Here is an 18,808-nt window from a genome sequence, read left to right on the forward strand (position 1 = left end):
ACCCCCACCCCACTGGACTCCCTGCGGTTCTGACAAGGATTGTCTCCTCCAGTGGACTCTAGCCAGGCTCCTCTGAACCTTTTTCCTGACTACATCTTGACCTTGGCCAATAAAAAAACACAGACTCCTGGCATACATGACTTCACCCTCTCATCCCTACTTACCCAAACTAAAAGACTTCAACAAACACTAATGTAGTTTCTAACAAGGTCACACTGCTTGGAAGACCCTACCCCCGTTAAAGGGCCTGCTTGAGAAAGCTCAGCGCTGTCAAGAGAATATATGATTTGTTCCAGCCAATACTTGAGGATAAGCCCCTGACCACCCTTTCCCAGAGCACTAAGAAGGGCTTGCAATCCTGAATTCTTCCTCTGTCCCTTTGAGATGTGTGTGTGTGTGTGTGTCTCCTACAACTCAGCTGGGGAGTGCCTTTCTCAAGGATCTGAGAAGCATACCTTTGAAACAGAATCATCAGGAGGGATAGGACACTGGTCTCCCTGTCCCTGTGGAAGGGCAGAATCTTAGCTTCCGTCACTGCTGGCCGGCACACACAACTGGCCTCACCACACTGACCCTGATTAACCTTTAGCCATTGCTCACTTCCTTGCCTCCTCCAGCTGCTGGCCCCCTCCTGACACCCTCGCTCTCCCTTCACAGTGTCCCGTCACCTCTGTACAAACTGAAATGGAGGGCTGTTCCCGCTCGATCCCCCTGCAGGACCGTGTTAGTGATTAAAATCTATCTCTGCCACTTTAACTAGTGTCCAGCTTTATCTGTGACAGTTCCTCGACCACAGCTTCCCTTGGTGAAACTTTTCGCTTCCTTTGAACTTGCTAAGTTATCTTCCTCGGGGAAGCCTTCTCTGACCTACAGATGGGCTCTGTCCTCCCTCTTCGAGTCTTTGGAGAACCCGATAACATTCCCTGATACCACTTAACACAGCTTGTAATTAAATTTGTATTGTGTGCTAAATTGATTACCATCTGTCTCCCCAGTGAAGACAAGGAAAACTGATGCGAAAACAGTTGTATTTCCACAGTCTATGTGTTAAGATGTATTTGGATGACTAAATGAATGGATACATGAATGAACAACACTTACTTAGGGTAGTAACAGCTTGAGGAAATACCACAGCAAAAACTGAAAAGCACACTAAGCTCTGTTTAACTATGTATAATTCAGCATTTCTCAAAACTTACTAGAATTTAGTTCCCTTTATTTGTGAAACATCTATCAATGTTTGTGGCGGAGAGAGTTATGTGGTTTCTCCAAATCGACTTCCCCTTTGTCTGGGTTCCTGAATCACTATGTGGAAGGCAAGGAACACCAGCATGGGTCTCTAACAAGACTGAGAAATAAACTTGCAATATGTTAAGCATCTGAGAATTTATGAGTCCTTCATAACAACAACAGACCGAGTTACCTTAACTAATCACAATATCACAAGGGCCTGATGGAAAACGTTGCTCAGGCTGCAGACTTGGAAAACAAGAGTGCAAGACCGGAAGCCTCCATTTTGGTCCATTCTTTCACTTGAAATGCGTGATTTTGTCATTGGAAGAGGACACGGGAGTATAATAAATAATGATAGAAACATCTGGTGCACAAGATGACATCAGAAGAAGGATTTGGCAAGAGATAAAACGCATCTGACAAAGACTGGAGGGAAATGCGTTTGACAGAAGTCACTGGCGTCATGCAGGGGAAGGCTTGCGAAGTGGAAGGCCTGGAAGGGTATAGAGAATGGACTGGAAGACGGTAGCGGTTAAGGTGCCAGCTAAAGATGGGGCAAGAGAGTTGAGAATCCTGACATGAAAATCGCAAAGTAAATCTGATATTTTTACATAATGACACAAACAGCATGACCGTATCACCAGGCCTTGGTGAGACAAAGATGTGATTCACCTGCAGCAACGGAAAAATGAGATTTAACCCAAAAGGAAATCTTTACTAGCACTCAAAGGTACATGTTAAGAAGACACGTCTTAAAGTAGTTCTGATTTTCCAGGAGAGAGCTTTGAAGAGGGGGTAAAACGTGCTGCTGGAGTACAAGTGGGCTGCAGACAGTGGTCTCAAGTGCGGCCCGAGGGCTTGGGGGGACTCTCTCTACTGAGATTCCCAGAGACTTTGATTGAGTAGGTCTGGGCTGATGTCTAGAAACATGTTTTTCTAACAAGATCTCCAGGCGACTCTGGAATGCAGCCAGTTATAAGGGCTTCATCCTCCCCCACTGGCTTCTTCCTCAGCTGAGACTACAATTTTTTACAAAGGAAGTATGTCAACACGAGTGCAACACAAAGAGACACATGGTGGTGGCAAAGGGGAGATAACTTCAACCATCTGAATGTCTCTCCAAAGTTTAAATGGAAAAAAAAAATGTCATTTGATAAATTCTTTAAATGCTCTCCTATCTCAAAAAGTAAAGAAAATAGGGGCGCCTGGGTGGCTCAATGGGTTAAAGCCTCTGCCTTTGGCTTAGGTCATGATCCCAAGGTCCTGGGATCGAGCCCCGCATCGGGCTCTCTGCTCAGCAGGGGGTCTGCTTACTCCTCTCTCTCTGCCTGCCTCTCTGCCTACTTCTGATCTCTGTCTGTCAAATAAATAAATAAAACCTTTTAAAAAAAAAAGTAAAGAAAATAGTGGAAAGAAGTACTAGTCTAGACTTATTCTGGACAGCAAAGAAGTAGTTGTTATTGTAGAACAAAACATTAGGAAACAGCGATCAATGTCCCTTGAGCCTACGATATTTTACATACCAGTCATGGGCCTGAGGTTTTAGGGAGTCAGACCTCAAAAGGGGATATGAGCCCATGGACCAAAACAATTAGCAATTAAAGAAAAAAGAAAAGCAATAGAGAAAAGAAAGAAAATTCAAGAAACATGATAAATTCTAATAAAATTAAATTTTGTCCAGAAAAGCTAGGAATAACTTTGGGGGCAATAAAAGAGGAAACCTCTGAAGAAATCAAGTAAGAAGGAACCATGGGGCTATATAAAAGCTTTTTTGACAGTTTTATGAGCCCACAGACAAATTAGCTACACTCTGGGAAACAGCACATTTAGAAAAAAAAAATGTCTATTTTTTAAGCTATGATTAGGGCAAAAGAAAGATCAAAATATGGATGGATCGACACTTGCAGAAGAGAGCATAATGTGATAAAGGGAAAAACCGAAACATACCTAGTAGAATTTTGAAACTAGAAGAGACACTGAAATCCAATTTATAAGATTAAGACAGGCAATTCCTTTAAATGCATTTCTGGGGCTTAAGTGAATTACCTCCTGCAGTACTGAAAGGTACAGTCCCTACAGAACAAATTGTGTAATCTTGTTGAATTCATGAATGTTTAAGAAATGTTTTAACACGTCATCAGAGCCGTACTCAGCGATTCTGCCGCTGCTCCCACACACCATCTATGAGCAACGCTGGCCAGAGGACTGGACTTCACTGCTCCTGGCCAGAGCCGTCCTACGGCCCAGAGGAGTAGCTATCGATAGGTGGACGAGATCCATGCCTTTGCTGTCAGGCTCAAAAGGATGAGCTCCCTGTGCTGGGCATTTTTTGCCAAAGGAGGCCCGTTTGTTGCAAGAGCTTGGGGCAAATGGTCATATGGAGTCATTGTTGGTGGGGCCGTACGGAAGCTAAAACGGTGAGGTTGTAGGCATGCAGAGGAGAGAGATGGGAATGGCGTATACTCCTGCAGGGAGACGCCACCAAGCTGCCTTTGTTCCTGCCCTTTCCCAGCTTTTTAGTTAATTGCGTGTGTCGTGACGCTTCTTACTTTCCTCAGACTAGAGCCCTTTCACAAAGCTAATGGTTTAGTTTGAGCGTGTATCTGCAACCAATAGTATAAAGCACAACACTAAAAAGTAAGAGGACCGTCAGAAAGCTCAAGGGAAGATATTTCAATTTCCAAACTCTAGGAAAGATTTATTCTGGCATCTCATAGGCAAAAAGACGGACAGTAATTCTTGGAAAAATTCGAAGTTGGACACTAATAATAATTTGTCACAATGTAGCAAAGAAAACCGTGATTATAGTAATAAATGGCCAGTACTTATCTATGAAGTAGACCATAGTAACACAGACTTTTCTCTGTGACAGTATCACTAGGATGGTAGGTCCAAGGGCTCGCGGACACTCCCTCGTGTCACCTCTGAGGATGACAGAGAATTTTGAGTACATACATAGAGGATGTGTGGTGTCATGGCTAAAAGCACTGGTCCAGCATCATAGAGCCTGGTAGAATGCCTGGCTTTGGCACCTCTAATGTTTGTGACTGTGGACAACCTGTATTTGCCTCAACTGTCTCACCTGCCAAATGGGTAATATTTCTTACATTACAGTGTTGCTGTAATAATTACCTCCAAATAATAAGTGTTCAATAAAGATCAATTATTATTGCCAAGTTTTTGAACAGTGCTATCCCTAAAGTGTTTAATAATAGATCATTTTAGGGATGTCTGATTGACTTAGTCAGTTGGCCGTCTGACTGTTGATTTTGGCTCAGGTCATGATCTCAGGGTCCTGGGATGGAGCCCTGTGTTAGGCTCCACGCTCAGGATGTAATCTGCTTGAGGATTTTCTCTCTCCTTCCCCCTCTGCCCCTTACCCTTGCTTATACACACACTCTCTCTAAAATAAATAAGTAAATGTTTAAAAAAAAATGGACCATTTTAACCAAAGAAACACACCATTTTGGAGTATTTGAAACAGGTACCATCTGACATTTTTATCAATTATTTTTTGAAGAAGTAGGAGGCCAATGTCAATAAGTCTATATGCAAATGAATAATGTTCTACAGACCAAAGAATCGGGGCTTAGAAGGCTTATGATGTGTTTGTATTCTCAGGCAAAACAGTCAAATATAACTTACTAGGAATAATCTCCCATGTATGGCTATATGAAGCTATTATAGTTCCTGTAAATGTGACCTGGAGAATACAAGTATTATATTATAACTTGATGAACAATAAGCCCATATAACCTCAGCCTATGAAACCAGAGTATCTGAGCCAGATGATAGAGTTCCAGCATGCCTGGTCCTAGTCAGCTTCATTGGAGTGTCGAATCCAAACCTGAGCCACATTTTAAGAGACACTGACAGGGGCGCCTGGGTGGCTCAGTGGGTTAAAGCCTCTGCCTTCGGCTCAGTCATGATCTCAGGGTCCTGAGATCAAGCCCCACATCAGGCTCTCTGCTCAGTGGGGAGCCTGCTTCCCTGTCTCTTTGCCTGCCTGTGATCTCTGTCAAATAAATAAATAAAATCTTTTAAAAAGAGAGAGATGGAGAGAGATGCTGACATACAAGAGAATATGCAGAGAGGGTGTCCCCTGAGAGCTTGCCTCATGAGGACCAGCGAGGGAAATGCAGGACAAGGACTGGAGAAAAGAAGCTCTGACTTCATGCTATTCCCTCGGGAAAACTTGGCAGATCTATGGGCTTAAACTCCCATCTACACTCACTGTGCTTCTTGACACTGTGGTCTCTCGCTCCTGCACCTACTACCCTTCAAATACTGGTCTTCCCAGAGTCACACTGATCACCCCGAGATCCCTCTTGATCCCCTGAGAGCCTCTCACCTTGCCCATCACAGTCACCTTCTGCAATGCTCTCTGCCCTCAGCATCCATGACACAACGACCTCAGGGTTTTCCTCCTTCCTCTTCCCACCACCCTCGTGCTCCAGGCTGACCTCACATATGCCCGGGCTTCCCTGCACATCTCTGTGCTGATTTCTCCCAAATCCACCACTTTCATGTGTATATTCAAACACTTATTAGAAGTCCCTTCTATGCAGAGACCCAGACTCAAAATAAAAATTAAAAAATTGAAATGCAGTTGTAGGATACACAAAGAATCCTTAAGGTTGACTTCCCATAATTGTATGGGCAATATCATCTTATTCCTTCAGGCAAGTGACCCTTCCTCTCATTGAATTTAATTTCCAAATCTGAATCATTTTGTTTTGCCCGGAGGACAAAAAATAAAGGATTTGCTTCCCAGTGGGATCTCTACCAACCCACACCCCTCAGCAAGGTTGGCCATAATGTCTGACCAACACCTAATCAAGTCCTTTCGTAATTTTGGCTTTATTAATTCAAAATAACTCAATTCTGGCTGCCATAACAGTCACTCAACTGGGATCTGGCTCAGTTACTTGAAAAACCCTTCAACTAGAAGTTATTAAAATAACGGAAACTAGATTTTGTGTTTATGGCTTTTCTCTTCTTAAGTAGTTATTTGTGCTTTTGAAATTTTCATCATAGACCAGCCATTGTAGGAACTGCTCTGGTCTTGCCCCTTGGCTTACAGAAATGGAAAAAATCTCCTCCCTCTGGCAACAGTGTCATTCTTTGGAAGGCTTTGCTGAACTTTTGGTTCTCATTCTCTGTTTTTGCTGCTTTCACCATCAGTGTTGCACAAGATACATGGCATGCCTCTAACGTCATCTATGAAGGGGCTCCACTGAGCTGCTCTGCGGTTGCTGGAATAAGTATCTTCATTTGACAGTTTTTGGACACCTCCAAAAAATTATCTGATGGGCCTTTTTGCTACCCTTCCTTCCTCCAGTAAGTCCAAAGAGGTGGAAACCAGTCCCTGGAAAAGTTCCATCTCATTTCCTCCCCCACTCTTTCTTCCAAAGCCTCCTGAAAGTCCAGGTCAAAGTTTCCTCCCCCTGCAGCTTCGGCTGTTGTCCTCTCATCAGATCGCTCTCAGGGTGCCTGGCGTATCACCACACACACAAGGCCATGAGTTCTCTTTTGGTTTGTGCTCAGAGGGGTAGAACTGCAGTGAATGCATAGGAATGATACAAAACGGTCCGTCTGGAGTTCAGTTCTTTCTCACCAATTAACATCTCTCATTAGGTTGATGCTAAAATATGGCTGCGAGAGTTAATTCATCCTGAACTTAATGACTTCCTATTAAGATCCCAACTCAATAACCAATGCTGGGTCAGAAACTCAGCAGGAGACAGCTCACACCTTCCAAAGGGCATGTGGGCGCAATCACAGTTGGCAAAAATGCAGTAAGATAAGTGGCTCTGTTTGTAGTAGGAACAAGGGGCTTTGAAAGCAACTCTTCCATTTCCTCTAAAGAATGAGCAAGATCATATCATGTGAAGAAAAGAAAAGGGTATCTACTCCAGGTAAATGCAATGGGACAAGGGTGCCATGAAGCTTGTAAAGACCGTCTGAACACTAGATCAAGAAAAATGGGCTTTAATACCATTGTCAAGTTCATGCTTGTCATATTTTCTTTGAATACTAGTAAATCACTTTCTAGTGGGGAAACTCTATGGCTACAATTCTATAATATTGAACTCTTCTAAATACAAAGCAAGATTTCACCCAAAAAACTATCTCTCAGAAACAAGAGACTCCCTATATTTAGAACTCCCAAGTCTCTCAAAGAACAGGCAGCTTTCTCTTTGTTTCCCCTTGTTTTTCTTTTTCTTTGTTTTGAAAAACAAATGGGCTCTTTGGAAAAGATATGTTAACTTCAAACAGTCTCAATCAACACTCAGTTTCCTAAAGAATTGGTTAAAAAAAAAAGTAAGAAAATTTTGCAAAGATAAAGGATTTTTTTTTTCCTGAAAAATTGGTCTTTAAAGTTACAAGGGCTGGATGTTCGAAGTCTTTGTAAGCAAGACTTCGAAAAATCACTGATCACCCTAAGAAGAAACCCACAAAGTCACTGTGTTGTAAATAGGTATCACGGGTTGGGGGAGATGTCCTAATGCTATCAGAGTGGGTACTTGTCACTTTAGAAAAGATTTGTAGTGAAAACATCATATGTGGATTCAAAAGTATTATATATGAACTACATAGAACAATACGAAAATGGTGTGTTAAGTGAACTTAAAAAGTGATTTTATTAATGATGAGCATTTGATGTCAAAATACTGTTAGTGGTTTCAGTAAAATTATCTTGCAGAGTGTGGAAGTGGAAGCCATAATTTCTAAACTAATATAATCACTTATATAATTTTATATATGAAAGCATAATTATACTCACAAATTAAGCAAAATAAGTAGGTGCCTAATTTTTCAAGCTAGAGCCCTAAAAAGTCACACATGGAAGTTAGCAAAAAAGCTTTTAGGAATAAAGTATCTTTTTGTAAAAATAAGAGATTATCTGATATCTAGTTCTCAAGCAGTTTTCATTAAATAGCATCGTATACAAAGAGTCAAATAAATGCTACAGGTGGTCATTATCAGAACAAATAGAAATTTCCATTTTACTGAAAGATAAATTAACTGAAATGCACTTTAATTTAAAAATAAAAACAAGGCTCAAAATCATGATTTCTAGTGTCAGGCAAATTAGGTATTAGATAAATCCAGGTACCCAAACATTTTCGGATATCCTGTTTATAGACAATAAACATAAAAACAAGTTAACACAAAATTAACACAAATTAGAAGTTATTGGGGCACCTGGGTGGCTCAGTGGGTTAAAGCCTCTGCTTTCAGCTCAGGTCATGATCCCAGGGTCTTGGGATCAAGCCCCACATCGGGCTCTCTGCTTGGCAAGGAGCCTGCTTCTCCTCTCTCTCTGCCTGCCTCTCTGCCTGCTTGTGGTCTCTATCTGTCAAATAAATAAATAAAATCTTAAAAAAAAAAAAAAAGTTATTCCTTTACTCCTGGATTACTGAAATAATAGGAGGTCAGTCAGCCCAGAAATCATATTGAAACCTAAAAACATAGACAATTCTCTGTGTATATAATTTAGTAAATTAGATATCCTTAATAGTAACATGAGGCAGTGAAAGAGACACGAGATATACCTGTTGAAATACCATGGGTAGCTGGAGGAGTGCGGATGCATAGAGCCACACAGACTCAGTTCTACAGAGCACGATGATTTCTAGTTTGGCTTGCCTAACTTGATCTGAAAATGCAGTGGTTTATTTAGCTTCAGAATACATACCTCTAAATAGTCTGTCAAGCAGTTTACGTGATTTTCCAATTCAAATGCTAAAAATGTGTAATTCACCGTGTTGCCAGTAGTTGCCTGGATGGTCCAATTGCAACGCTGATTGTCCCAATAGGGACCTGGGTAATGTATACTCTCTAAGAGGCCGTAGGTTCGGTTCACAATCGTCACGTTCCTACATGCTGAAAAAAGGAACCAGGATTATTGAGAACCACCATCATGTATTTCACTGTTGCTCCCCGATGGGTGAGATTTTCCTTTAAGAAAACAACTAGGAAGTATAGAGAGGGCAGTTGGGTTCTGGACACAGGGGAGGGTATGTGATATAGTGAGTGCTGTGAAATGTGTAAGCCTGACGATTCACAGACCTATACATACATTAATAAAAATAATTAATAAAAAAGAAAACTAGATTAAAGTATATACATAGTTTATATATTATGTATTTGTATATATTATGTATATATATATATATATAGTATATATGTTTATGTGTGTGTATATATGTATATAGTACAACATTTTTATAGTGAAAGGGTCTCCACTTAGTACAAACATAAAATAATACTTCAGTGAACTCATAAATTTTAAAGTGCCATGAAAATTGCCTATTAGGCATCAAATTCCCGTGAACTGGTGGACAGCGGACTAACTCAGCACTACTCAGAAAGCAGTCTGATTTGTTTATTTACAAAAGTGCATTAAATATTCTATGCTTCTGTTTTTCTAACTTCAGTGTTTGGAAGGAACAGAAATCCTGACCTTTAAATTCAACAGCTTAAAAACATGAAGTTCTATGTGAATGCTAAAAATGAGTAACAGCATGGCTTTGTTGAACATTCAAAAGTCAGCATGAAATTCACAAGAAAGGCTCCATTATTGCTCTAGTTAGTCATCGGGAAGTACCAAATGAATGGAGGGAATGCAAAGGATAGGAAGAAGAAACAAAAATCTTAAATTCTGAAAAAAGTCTTCCATCTACGGGTGGCATTTTCCTCAGCTGAGTTTGCAACAACACTATGCCAGGTACCTCAAGGTGTGGCTAGTCCCGGGAGTCAGTGCCAAACACAACCCAAACTAAGGGCTTGAACAAGGCATATACATCCCTTTTCTCAAACCTTGTCCACATTGTCTGTATACTGTGTGATAAAAGAGAATGAGAAAAATAAACATTATATTAAAAAAATAGGCTCTGAAAAATGTGGTTCATATATGCATTTCTACTACTATAGTGATGACTGACAGATGACTGGAACACTATATATATAATCTAAATAAACTAGAACATTATATATATATATATAGATAGATAATCTTTGGTATGGAAAAGTATACCTTTGTAGCTCTTCAGAATCTTTCTTGCTAGAGCAGGGGAATACTCAAACTATTTCTCATTAGAGAAATTTCTCTATTCTCATTTCTCTATTCTCTATTCTCATTTCTCTTTTTGTCCACAAAGGAATTCTAAAGGACAATGTCATGGTCTTAAATGCCTGTGAGAAGTTACAGCAATCAGGCAGAGAGGCAGTGTGTGCCACGATGCCTACAAGTCTGGGCAGAGGAAAATATATTCCATGAAACCATATGAGCTTCTCTCAGTGCTCAGAAATTCTACTATTTGCAAACCTCCAATTTCATATGACAAATTTTACAGAAAATCTCACAGGTTAGCTCTGATTTTGCCTTTAAGGACCTCTATCCCATGTACGCTGTTACTCCTTCAGTGTTCCGAAATTACAAGAGAAAAATAAAATAATCACAGGAATAAAAGGGAGGAATCTTTAATAAATAATCAGTCTATAACCAAGAAGCAAATTACCACAGCAATAATAAAATTAGAGACATGATTACATGTTTGACCAAAAAGATCTATTCCTGAGAGAATTTAGGAGAGCTTTCCATAGACTATGCTGAAGTTCTGAAGAATAAAAGCATTTTATCATTAAAACTCAGTATTCAAAACTAGAATTCAGCCTAACCTTCAACTGTAAGTGAATGTGAATATTTGCAAATTCACACATAGTCAAGATCAAACATTAATACGCTTTCAATGAATTCAAGGGGATTTTGTGTGTTCAGTTTATGATCTTGTGACTTGCAGTTCTATTTTTATGTAACTGTGTCAAAATATAGATAAATTTAGGTGTAGTGGACAAGGAACGTACTTTCTAAACCACAAGTGTTTATTAAGTAACATAAATTCAAGGAAGCCTTGTTTTCTTTAAATGTCCATATTGAAACTAACATTAGAAAGTATTTAGTTCTAGGGGCGCCTGGGTGGCTCCATTGACTCGGCGACCCACTCTTGATGTCAGCTCAGGCCATGAACTCAGGGTGGTGAGATGGAGCCCTGCTTCTGCTCTGTGCTGAGCATGGAGCCTGCTTGGGACTCTCTCCCTCTGTCCTTCCCCCTTCCCCCTGCCACGTGCTTGTGTACATGGGTGTGCACACGTGCACACTCTCTCAACTCTCAAAAAAAAAAAATTAATTCTAGACCTTGAGGACGCTTTCATAATGGTGTTGTTTAATCTCCTTTTAAGAAATCATGGAACCTCAGAGAAGAAAAGTGATCTTCTCAGAGATTAGGAGCCAGGAAAAACCTCTGGGCTCCTTGACCCTTTATACAATATTCTTTTCATTCTACCATGTGGCCTCATAGGAAAGTAGATTTTAAAATGACATCTCTACAATGACCAGCTTTTTCCACAATAAAGACTGTACTAGGAGCACCTGGGTGGCTCAGTCAGTTGAGCCTCCACTCTTGGTTTCAGCTCAGGTCACAATCTCAGGGTCCTGGGATCAGCTCTCCATGGGGCTCTGTGCTTAGCAGGAAGTCTGCTTCAGATTCTTATTCTCCCTCTGCCCCTCCCCCCACTTGCTCATTCTCTCTCTCTCTCTAAAATAAATAAATAAATCTTAAAAAAAAAAAAAAGAATGTGCACTTTACATCTGATTTATAAGAATATAGTTTCCTTTGGGACACCTGGGTGGCTCAGTTGGTTGGACGACTGCCTTCGGCTCAGGTCATGATCCTGGAGTCCCGGGATCGAGTCCCGCATCAGGATCCCAGCTCCATGGGGAGTCTGCTTCTCTCTCTGCCCTTCTCGTCACTCATGCTCTCTCTTACTGTCTCTCTCTCAAATAAGTAAATAAATTCTTAAAAAAAAAAAAAAAGAATATAGTTTCCCTTAATAAAAATTAAGATACCATTTGTGGCTCCTGGGAGGCTCAGTGGGTTAAGCCTCTGCCTTTGGCTCAGGTCATGATCTCAGGGTCTTGGGATCGAGTCCTACATTGGGCTCTCTGCTCAGCAGGGAGCCTGCTTCCCCCTCTCTCTCTGCCTGACTCTCTGCCTACTTGTGATCTCTCTCCCTCTCTGTCAAATAAATAAAATCTTTAAAAAAATAAAAATTAAGGTACCATTTGAAGTACAAGACCAAAAAAAAAAAACAAAAAAACAAACAACCCAGTGTGGGAGATACTATGTGCAATGGAATAATGTCTAATTAGAAGATTGTAGTGTTTGATAAAATGAAAACCCATCTGCTGTTAACCTGCTATGCTGATCTTTAGCCAAATGGCAACACTCTCAGCATATTAAATACTCCATTTTGTATAGCTTACCACATGCTTTAGCTATATGTTATTAAATTTAATGCTAAGCACTTTTCTGTCAAGTAGAATTAAATTTTCTCATAGAGAGCAGAGAGCAAAGATTTATTTCAATTGCTCAAACCAATGGGTTATTCTCATTTCCATTTGTTTCACTATCAGGAGATTGAGGACCCACCAAAGGCACGGGGCCGCCAGAATGCATACTTACTCTGCTGGTATTTGGCTAGGAAGCCTCCTCCTTGTTGACCTTCATCTGTCCTGAATTTTAAAAACATGCTGTCTCCACTAGAACGGATGACAGGCGGTTTTTCATTCCCACAAAGCTGACTTAGCAAATGAGAGCTGGTACTTGGGCCGTCATACACCTTTAATGAAACATTTTAAAATGTCAGAGGATTGTGGCCATAGACATTATGAAAAGGACTCCCAATTCTTTTTTTTTTTTTTTTAAAGATTTTATTTATTTATTTGACAGAGAGAAATCACAAGTAGATGGAGAGGCAGGCAGAGAGAGAGAGAGAGAGAGAGGGAAGCAGGCTCCCTGCTGAGCAGAGAGCCCGATGCGGGACTCGATCCCAGGACCCTGAGATCATGACCTGAGCTGAAGGCAGCGGCTTAACCCACTGAGCCACCCAGGCGCCCAGGACTCCCAATTCTTAACAAGTGGGAAAATACATGAAATGCACGACATAACAAAAGAAGAGCCCTGAACCAAAATATCAAAAAATTTAAAATTATATGTAAATGTCTATAAACGTAGGTAGTGAAGTTGGGCCATTTAGCCATGGCTGTGAATAATGATAAGGGGGTAAACCCAGGCTGAAATCTGAGGGTTAAAAATGAAAGACTAATATGTATTTTTGAGACCATAGCTATTTTCAGCAGTTCTCCTTGTTTTTGATTTCACAGTTTATAATTTACAACATTGTAATACATTTTTTATTTGGTTTTTTATTTCATGGTCAAGGATGGATTGCTGTACTTATGAAGTCCTACCTGATGACTTCAATTATCTTCTCTAATTCACCAATATAGTCCTCTACATTGTTTTTTTTTTTTAAAGAATATGTAGAAATGACTCCTTTTGGGAGATTTTAATCATATATTAACAGCCCATATTCAATATATTTTAAATACTTAGTATACCAATCCTTTCCATAATACCTGCCATACTTAGAAGGCTGTCATTTTCATCACATTTTCTTTTTTCTCTTTTCTTTGGTTTGAGCTTTTTATGTGGATATTTTAAGTATTCCTCTTTCCCGAATTTCAAAGAGGGAAAAAAATGGGAGCAGTGAAGTAAACCAATGAACCCCATACGTACCGCCAGATAATCCGACGTGCAGCTTGGGTGATGCTCCAAGTGGAAGTCTTCAAATTCCAGTTCGAATGGGCTGCCATGGCTGGATTTCAACCTCCAATAGCATTCAGAGCTGTGGTAGTAGGGCATCGGGTAGTTGGGAGAAGTGAACACACCAGTGGGAGTCGTGAGATTGCCCCCACATCCTACAGGAGAAAAGATGAGATGACCCAAATGTTTTTCTTCTTGGTAAAATGGAATTCTCCTATCTATATAAACTGGGGTTACTGCTACTCTCTTTTGTAGCAGAACACACTGCGTCTCCAAAGAGTAGCTAGCCTATGTCAACATCCTTTCCTTCTCCTAATCATGATGACCAGCTTAAGGAAAGATATCGTGGAACCAGAATATTTCCACTTGTTCCATCCTCGAAAACAAAACCAAAGCAGCGGCTGTTAATTCAGAAATATTTGTAATGTTGAAGTTTAGTACAGACAGTAATGACAAAATACAGCTGAAAAAAAAAAAAACTGGATGAAAGCATGACAATCTATGAATCAAGAAACCAATCAGACCAGATTCTCCAAGGAAAGACAGCTCTTTCCCATTTACCGGTCAATGATCCATCCCAGTTAACTGAGAATCCAGGCCCCGAGCCAAGGAAGTCACTCTTAAATTGTAACCATAGTTTGTTGCTATGAGAGATGATTCTTGGAGGTGGATTTGAGCCACAGTATGTTCCCAGGGATGGTGAACTTTCATAGCCTCCATCTCTGTGACAAAACACAGATGAGATCATTTATTGGTTATTGATAATATTACTGTATAAACATTTAATATTATTTGAACTTTGAGATTGCAACAGATCAGTTTATGTCAGTCAACCTTTCTTCATAATACTCCAAGTCACAATTTCAAGTGAATGGCTTAAGAAGGAACATCATTTTTGGTTCATGCGACATTTTATATAACCAATTTCAAGCTGAGAGAAGCATCTGGCAAATGTGTCAGAGAATACAGAGAGAATGAATATGTAGAAATTACATACATAATATATAATGGGATACAGAAACCATAATTATTAACAGTATAAACAAATTTTGCTTAATTTTACAGAGAAAACTGAAATGTTTTCCTTCTATTTTGAATTTTTCAAAATTTAATCTTATATTTGGCATATTTAGCAAAATTTTGAAAATAATTCTTCCCCAAGAACTTTTGGGAGTTTTATATCTACTTTGTAATCTGTAGTTTTTTCAAGCTTAAAAAAAACGATGATTTAAATTATTGTAAACTTAGAATTCATGTTATTTTGGCATGAGATGATACAAATGTGATTTATTATTTTAGTACCTCACTTTACATCATAGAATAAAATAAAAAGTATAATATTCTAGGCTTTCAAAAAGCCAAATACAAAATTTAACTAAATACACACCAAGATATTAGTCTCATTAATTCAATGTAATGATCTGAGTAGATAGCAACATATAGGTTAACTTACTTTTACTGCAAATATAACTTTTTAAACTCATTCTCTCTAAATACCAAAGAAGTAAAGAAGAAAAGGTCTCACACTAAAATTCACAAGCCTAGACTTTTATTAGTTGAACACAAAAAACTTTCTAAAAACTTTATGGTTGTTATCTTACCATCATTTTTGTGATATAATTAGACCAAATGGACAATGAACAGCCTAAAATTTAAATTTATTTTCCCATAAGGAAGGTAGGTTTTTAATAATTGCAAGGATCTAATTTCACAGTAGTAGTACATCCGTTTAATCTGTCCAAATAAAATCTGGAGTTTATTTTCAAATATTCTCAATAAAATAATCACTTCAAAATAACCCCTGAAACTTATGCAATTTTCTGCTTTTCTTCTGTTAAATCAGGGTCCACATGGCAAGCTTTGTATCTTGCAAGAAAGGGCACAACAGTCCGCTTTAGAGAGAATTTCCATGTGTTTTCTTTACCCTGTCCAGGAAAGATTATGAATGAAAACCAATAACAGAAAAGGTGATGAAATAAAGGTGCTTACCTGATTTCCACAAAATCTATACAGTGCCCACCAATGGCCTCCTCCAAAGAGAAATTTGTGAAGTGTAATGCAATCTGTTGGCTGGTTTCCACCGTGATCCTATAAACACATTTCCAATTGTTGGGATAATTATCAGGGAAGTTTGGAGAAGTGAAAGTCCCAGATTCTTCTGTATAGTCTTCCATGCATGCTGTGGGAAGAAATACAGCATAATGGAGAAAAGAGAAAATAACAGGCTATATCTATAAGACATTCAATGATACACATTTCATCAATTTATGCCAATGTACTTGATTTTTAATAGGCCATTGAATGTTAAATAATGATTTCCTTTCAAAATAAAGATTTTTTTAAAATCTCAAAGGCAAAAATAATTATTAATAGTAAGCCTAAGAGGGGCGCCTGGGTGGCTCAGTTTTTAGACGTCTGCCTTTGGCTCAGGTCGTGATCTCAGAGTCCTAGAATCGAGTCCTGCATCGGGTTCCCTGCTCTGCGGAAGGTCTGCTTCTCCCTCTCCCACTCCCTCTGCTATGTTCCCTCTCTCACTGTGTCTCTCTCTGTCAAATAAATAAATAAAATCTTAAAAAAAATAATAGTAAGCCCAAGTAAGCTATGTAGTACAAATCGTTACATATATCTTAACTTTTTAGATCTTGGAAGTGTTATAATGTTTTAATTTATGCGCATTAACCTAACCATTAAACATTAGGCTCAACCATGGAAATCATAGAGGGGCGCTAGAAATGATTCAGTTCTGTCCTTTTCATAACCTTCTTTTAAAATGGTTTTCATCGGGACGCCTGGGTGGCTCCATCGGCTAACTGGCTGCCTTCGGCTCAGGTCATGATCCCAGCGTCTTGGGATGGAGTCCCACATCGGGCTCCTTGCTCATCAGGGCGCCTGCTTCTCCCTCTGCCTCTGCCTGCCACTCTGCCTGCCTGTGCTCTCTCTCTCTCTGACAAATAAATAAATAAATAAAATGGTTTTCATCAAAGCATGCATTTATGAATAATGACAAAGCAGGTATCTTGGCCACGTGAAGAATAGAAGGTAAGTGTCGGGAATCAGGCTGAGCTTGAATCAATGCCTCCCTCAAACACAGACAAGCTATGTGACCTTGGGCAGATTACTTCACCTCTCTGAGCCTCATCTCCCAAATGGGGATGGCAACTATATTGGACTCTACATATATGTGTTAGAGAGTTGCATAATTAAATGGCTTGGCACATGGTATATGCTCAATAAATGGTAGTAATCATCATTATGTTTCAAAATAGTTCAGAAAAGTGTAGAAAAAGTAGAACATACATGATAAGGAATAAATCAGATCATTCACATTAAACATTAAGATACTTGGAGGGGTGCCTCTGTGGTTCCCTTGGTTAAACGTCCTGCTCCTGATTTCAGTTTAGGTCATGATTTCAGGGCCATGGGATGGACTCCCACATCTAGGCTTCTGGAGAGTCTCTCCCTCTCTCTCTCTCAAATAAATCCTCAAAAAAATAATACTTGGACAATTTTATGCTGTAATTCAGCATTAACTGTTCTACTTTTAAGAATTTTAACTTCCCCTATTCAGTCCATCAGGCTCTATATTTACCAACCACCCCACTCAATCTCCTATGCCCTTCAAATCTGAGATATTTTCCAAAGAAAATCCAGTTTCAAGCATTTTTAATGTAGTTGCAATTGTATCTAGTAATAACATAAATCTAGGTAGGGTCCAGGAGTCGACACAGGCCTCCTACTAAAAGGTTCTGAGGGAGAATAAGCTATTATACTTTATTAAGGGTGAAAAAAGAAAATGAGGGGGCGCCTGGGTGGCTCAGTGGGTTAGGCCACTGCCTTCGGCTCAGGTCATGATCTCAGGGTCCTGGGATCGAGTCCCGCATCGGGCTCTCTGCTAGGCAGGGAGCCTGCTTCCCTCTCTCTCTCTCTCTGCCTGCCTCTCCATCTACTTGTGATTTCTCTCTGTCAAATAAATAAATAAAATCTTTAAAAAAAAAAAAAAAAAAAAAAAAGAAAATGAGGATGTTTGGATGTCTAATTTCCCATTTGTTGCTGAATAATCACAGTCGGAAGAGAGGAGCCACTGATATTGAGAGTACAAAGATGCAAAGAGAATATTACAAGTCCTTGGGGCACCTGGGTGGTTCAGTTGTTAAGCAGCTGCTTTTGGCTCAGGTCATGATCCCAGGGTCCTGAGATCAAACCTCGCATCCAGCTCTTTACTTAGCGGGAGGCCTGCTTCTCCTGCTCCCACCACTTCCCCTACTTGTGTTTTCTCTCTCTCTCTCTCGCTCTGTGTCAAATAAATAAATAAAATCTTAAGAAAAAAAAGAAAATATTACAAGTTCTACTACTTGTGTATAACCCTCAGAGGAACGGTACTCATCCAATATTGGACTTACTCTATTTTAAACAGCAAGCCAGCAAGGTTTTACTTTATTGAAAAAAATTGAAAGTGTTATTTAACTTCAATTATGAATACTGCATAGTTTTCTGCAGTCTGCCAAGAAATATTCCTTCAAGGAGGAAAGCTGGAAGGAAAGAGGGAAGGGGAAGGGGAGGAGGAAGGCGGGTCGGGGGAGAGAGGGGCAGACAGAGCGGGTGTCGAAGTGGTCTAGTAAGTATTTCAGATCAATAATGAGTATTACTACGATAACAGTTCATGGATCAAATGTACATTAAATGAAGGTTATGACGCAGTCTCCCTGAGCTGATAGAACTGGCAGACTCATTGACCACCCCACATTCAGGTAGTTTTAGCCAGTCAGTCAAATATCTAGAGCAAATCTATATGTCATTTGTTCTTAGAGATAATATTTCATGCTTACCCACTCTACTTCCAGAAAGGAAATACAACTGTACTGGATATTTCTAATGCAACTTGCAATTAGTCTGCAGGTGAA

The 18,808-nt window shown here is 39.7% G+C and overlaps 1 protein-coding gene and 1 long non-coding RNA gene across 2 annotated transcripts in view; both read right to left on the reverse strand.

Moving 5' to 3' along the window:
* Window positions 1–18,808, reverse strand: part of CUBN (cubilin) — a 260,304-nt gene that overhangs the window by 172,261 nt on the left and 69,235 nt on the right. The window contains exons 23-27 of the mRNA XM_082742010.1: window positions 15,897–16,086; window positions 14,469–14,629; window positions 13,881–14,062; window positions 12,765–12,921; window positions 8,936–9,123 (exon numbers count right to left, since the gene is read on the reverse strand). Of these exons, the coding sequence (XP_082598136.1) occupies window positions 8,936–9,123; window positions 12,765–12,921; window positions 13,881–14,062; window positions 14,469–14,629; window positions 15,897–16,086 (878 nt within the window). The remainder of the gene's footprint in view (window positions 1–8,935; window positions 9,124–12,764; window positions 12,922–13,880; window positions 14,063–14,468; window positions 14,630–15,896; window positions 16,087–18,808) is intronic.
* On the reverse strand, window positions 8,147–8,920 carry LOC309870033. Its single transcript, XR_014314436.1, has 2 exons — window positions 8,647–8,920; window positions 8,147–8,442 (listed from the first exon to the last, which is right to left on the reverse strand). It is a non-coding gene; the product is annotated as an uncharacterized lncRNA (long non-coding RNA).

The sequence above is a fragment of the Mustela nivalis genome (assembly GCF_964662115.1).
Source record: "Mustela nivalis genome assembly, chromosome: 7".
In the NCBI taxonomy this organism is placed as follows: Eukaryota; Metazoa; Chordata; class Mammalia; order Carnivora; family Mustelidae; genus Mustela; species Mustela nivalis.